Source organism: Tupaia chinensis, unplaced genomic scaffold (assembly GCF_000334495.1).
Source record: "Tupaia chinensis unplaced genomic scaffold, TupChi_1.0 Scaffold148019_1, whole genome shotgun sequence".
Lineage (NCBI taxonomy): Eukaryota > Metazoa > Chordata > Mammalia > Scandentia > Tupaiidae > Tupaia > Tupaia belangeri.
In genome coordinates, this window is record NW_006207869.1 from 465,780 (window position 1) to 469,199 (window position 3,420).

Sequence of the window (3,420 nt, forward strand, 5' to 3'; positions counted from 1 at the left end):
ATCCGCCACAAGATCGTGGAGATGGCCCACCACGGCATCCGGCCCTGCGTCATCTCACGCCAGCTGCGAGTCTCCCATGGCTGTGTCTCCAAGATACTGTGCAGGTACCAGGAGACGGGCTCCATCCGTCCCGGTGCCATCGGTGGCAGCAAGCCCAAGGTGAGCGCCCGGCCAGACCCTGACACCTAGCATGTAATCTTCCACATTGGGAAGGAGCGGGCAGTGGCAAGTGCTGCCATGGGGGCTTTCCAAGGAGTTCTTTTTTAAGTCCTTGAAGGTGTGTGTGTGTGTGTGTGTGTGTGTGTGTGTGTGTTTGTTAGGGGTGTGGGGGTGTGTAACAGCCTTAAACAGGCAGTCAATCTTGATGAACTCTGTACAGATCTGATCACTTAAGTACATATTCTGCAGTGTAAAAGTTTGTATGTTCTGATTAAGTTGCTGTATAAGTATTAGACATTTACAAGTATCTCTTCATCCCCCCCATCAGAATTAAAGATAATGCTTTTTTTCTATAGTGTCTTACCCAATGCTCCTCACACAGTAATTACTAAGCAAATATAAATGACTTACTGAAGTTATTCTTGCCATAGTTGATCTACAGGGAGTTTTTTTTTGTGTTTGTGTGTGTGTGTGTGTGTGTGTGTGTGTGTGTGTGTGTGTGTGTTAGTGGTGTGGAGGGAACTCAGTTGCTGCCAAAGCTGGAGACTTCGTATTGAACGCTCTAAGGGAAAGCTCCAGCTTTTTTGCAAAGGAAAACTTGCGTGAGCCTGTGTGCATGCAAATGCGTATGTGTGTACACGCGTGTGTATATTTCTGGCAATCTTGGAATCCTAATCAAATTATGTCAATAGACAAACACTTCAAGTTTGCAAACTGTACGTGCCCACCTGTTGCTCATTTCTTCCCCTAGTGTCTTCCCAGCTGCCAGCTACAACTCTGCACTTTCCAGAATGAATCGAAGGCACTCTTTTGGGTTTTCTGCTGTTTTCCCTTCTGACTCTCACCTTGAATCTCTCAGTGCGAATTGTTTTCAAGGAGTCAAAAGCTTGCATGATTAGTTTTCTTTGTAATGAGCCAATGATTCTTGTTTTCTAAGGAGTAGTTGGGTTCTATCCTCAGATTATTTTGGTTCCTTTTTTTTAAAAAAAAAGAAAGAAAGAGTGGCACACTGAATAGGGCTGAGTAGGAGGAGATTATACAATCTGCTCCCCCCCCTTCTGGATGTGAGAAAAAGCCAATATGATTTGAGCAAAACTGAAAAGATTAGGGTCAACTGAAGACTCCCCTCCCACCCACTCTCCAGCACCTTCACAACCTAAGAATCTTTGGAAACTCTCCCTTAGGGAGGAACGGGGTGGGAGCGTCGGTGTCGGCCTCTCTGATTATCCATGTTCATTACCCACTCTCATTTTTATAATTTTTTCAAAACCTGGACACTTACATTTTGCATTTCATTTTCTTTTTACTCTAGCTAAAGTCCTTGCGCCCCTTTGAGGAGCTGCAAGTTGCAGACCTAACTTGATTTTTTAGCTCCTCTTTCAAGTATTCCTCTTTTAGTTTCATTTTCGTATTGATTCTGTGTAAGGACTTGCCTTTATTTCCAAAGATGAGAAAGTACAACTCTCATCTCCAAAATGTTATAATTCTTCCTAATTTATCCGGGTCATCCGAGCTTATCCGAAGAGGTTGGGGGAACATCAGGCTGCTGTGGAATGGGATGAGTGCCTGCCTACCCTTTTATAAAGAAAACCGCCCCAGAGAGTTGGGGTCCTTTGGCTCACAAGAGAGACCTTCCCAAAAGATGCAGGAGGCTGAACTGGGCCAGCGGTGGTGGGGCAGCCTCATTTGGCCTCAGAGTTCCGGGTACCAACGCCCGCCCGCCTGTTCTCTTAAAGCAGGTGACAACACCTGATGTGGAGAAGAAAATTGAGGAATACAAACGGGAGAACCCAGGCATGTTCAGTTGGGAAATCCGAGACAAATTACTCAAGGATGCGGTCTGCGATCGGAACACCGTGCCCTCAGGTACCCGGCCTATTAACGTCGCCCCGAGGCGCCGCTATTACCCGAGCGAGATCGCCAGAGCCATAATCACCCCAATTATCGATCCAAGCTATTGGGAGATGGCCTCTCCCAAGGCCCTGAAATATTTACGAACCAGACATTCATTCGTGGTGTGGCATTTTATGAGGGGAGGAGGGAGCTACTTGTCCTGGGGGCGGATGGTTTGGAGACTGCTAAGGTCTCCCCAAAGAGGATTTCTGTAGCGGAGGCAAGGCAGGAAACGTGAGGCCGAGGCCAAGCGTTTATTAATATTGATGTTCCCTTTTAAAGAGAAACAAATGTTTTGGTAACCCCAACCGAAGGGAGGTGGGGCCCTGCCAGCCAAAGCTTTGCCGAGTGCGCAAAGGAGGGAGCTTCGACAAGGGCCCCCGATTTTCCTCGAGAATTTCAGGGCCCATCCGGCGCCCCCGGCAGCCTGCGGGATTTGGAGAAGAGGGGCAAGCGCAGGGCCAGCGCGAGGGCACGCGGAAGAGTTTGTTTTTAATTAAAAGGAAACTCCCTTTTCCCCCTCTGCCTGAACGATATATTTCAGAGCATGGATTTGTTTACCAGACTGGAATCTGGAAAAAATAAATGGGGGAGAGTGCATTTTCTTTTGATTTTTACAATAGGAAACGATTCTGCAGTTGAAATTCAAACCCTTTATAGCCTTAAGAAAAGTTGAATTGCAGGGAACTGGTCCGCTCTGGTTCTTCCTTTACAAGAACCAGGGGGCCCAGTGTCATCAGGTGGGGAGGAGGGAGTTGGCAGGGTGGGCTGGCGGGAGACTTCTCTTAGATTGGAGACCTAGAGCCCCGGATATGGCGTCCAGAAGGGAACTCCTTCCAGCCAGAAAGACAGGGACAGAGGAGGCACTTCCCGGCTGACTGGGAGGTGGGAGGTGTGGGTTTCTCAGGCTTCATCTTTCCGTACTTAGATGCGGATAACCGGGTGGAGGGTTTGAATGGGCAGGTGAGACCTTGATGAGGAGCTGGGGGGACGCAGAGATCCAGGCGGCCGGCAGAACCCAGCGGTGCAGGGCCGCCCTTCTAGCCAGCTGGCTGGACAGCTGGAACTTAGGGTCTTCCTAACTGCCAAGGCCGAGGGTCTCAACCCCCTGTGCTTTCTCCCTCCTCCCCGCCCCAGTGAGTTCCATCAGCCGAATCCTAAGGAGTAAATTTGGGAAAGGCGAAGATGAAGAGGCTGACCTGGAGAGGAAAGAGGCAGAGGAAAGCGAGAAGAAGGCCAAGCACAGCATCGACGGCATCCTGAGCGAGCGAGGTAGGGAACGCCCGGTCGGCCACGTTGGCCCTGTGTCTTATGGAGGCTGACGGTGGCCCAGCCTGGGCTTGTGTCATGTGTCAGTGTCTCTCCTCG

The 3,420-nt window shown here is 49.5% G+C and overlaps 1 protein-coding gene across 5 annotated transcripts in view; it reads left to right on the top strand.

Moving 5' to 3' along the window:
• PAX3 (paired box 3) overlaps window positions 1-3,420 on the top strand; it is a 130,272-nt gene that overhangs the window by 2,170 nt on the left and 124,682 nt on the right. For 3 of the 5 annotated variants that reach the window (XM_014584861.1, XM_006170108.1, XM_027768927.1), the window contains exons 3-5: window positions 1-159; window positions 1,896-2,025; window positions 3,190-3,324. In XM_014584861.1, the coding sequence (XP_014440347.1) occupies window positions 1-159; window positions 1,896-2,025; window positions 3,190-3,324 (424 nt within the window). Of the gene's footprint in view, window positions 160-1,895; window positions 2,026-2,944; window positions 2,951-3,189; window positions 3,325-3,420 lie in introns of all 5 variants that reach the window. The other 2 variants (XM_027768928.1, XM_006170109.1) reach the window with 2 other exon arrangements.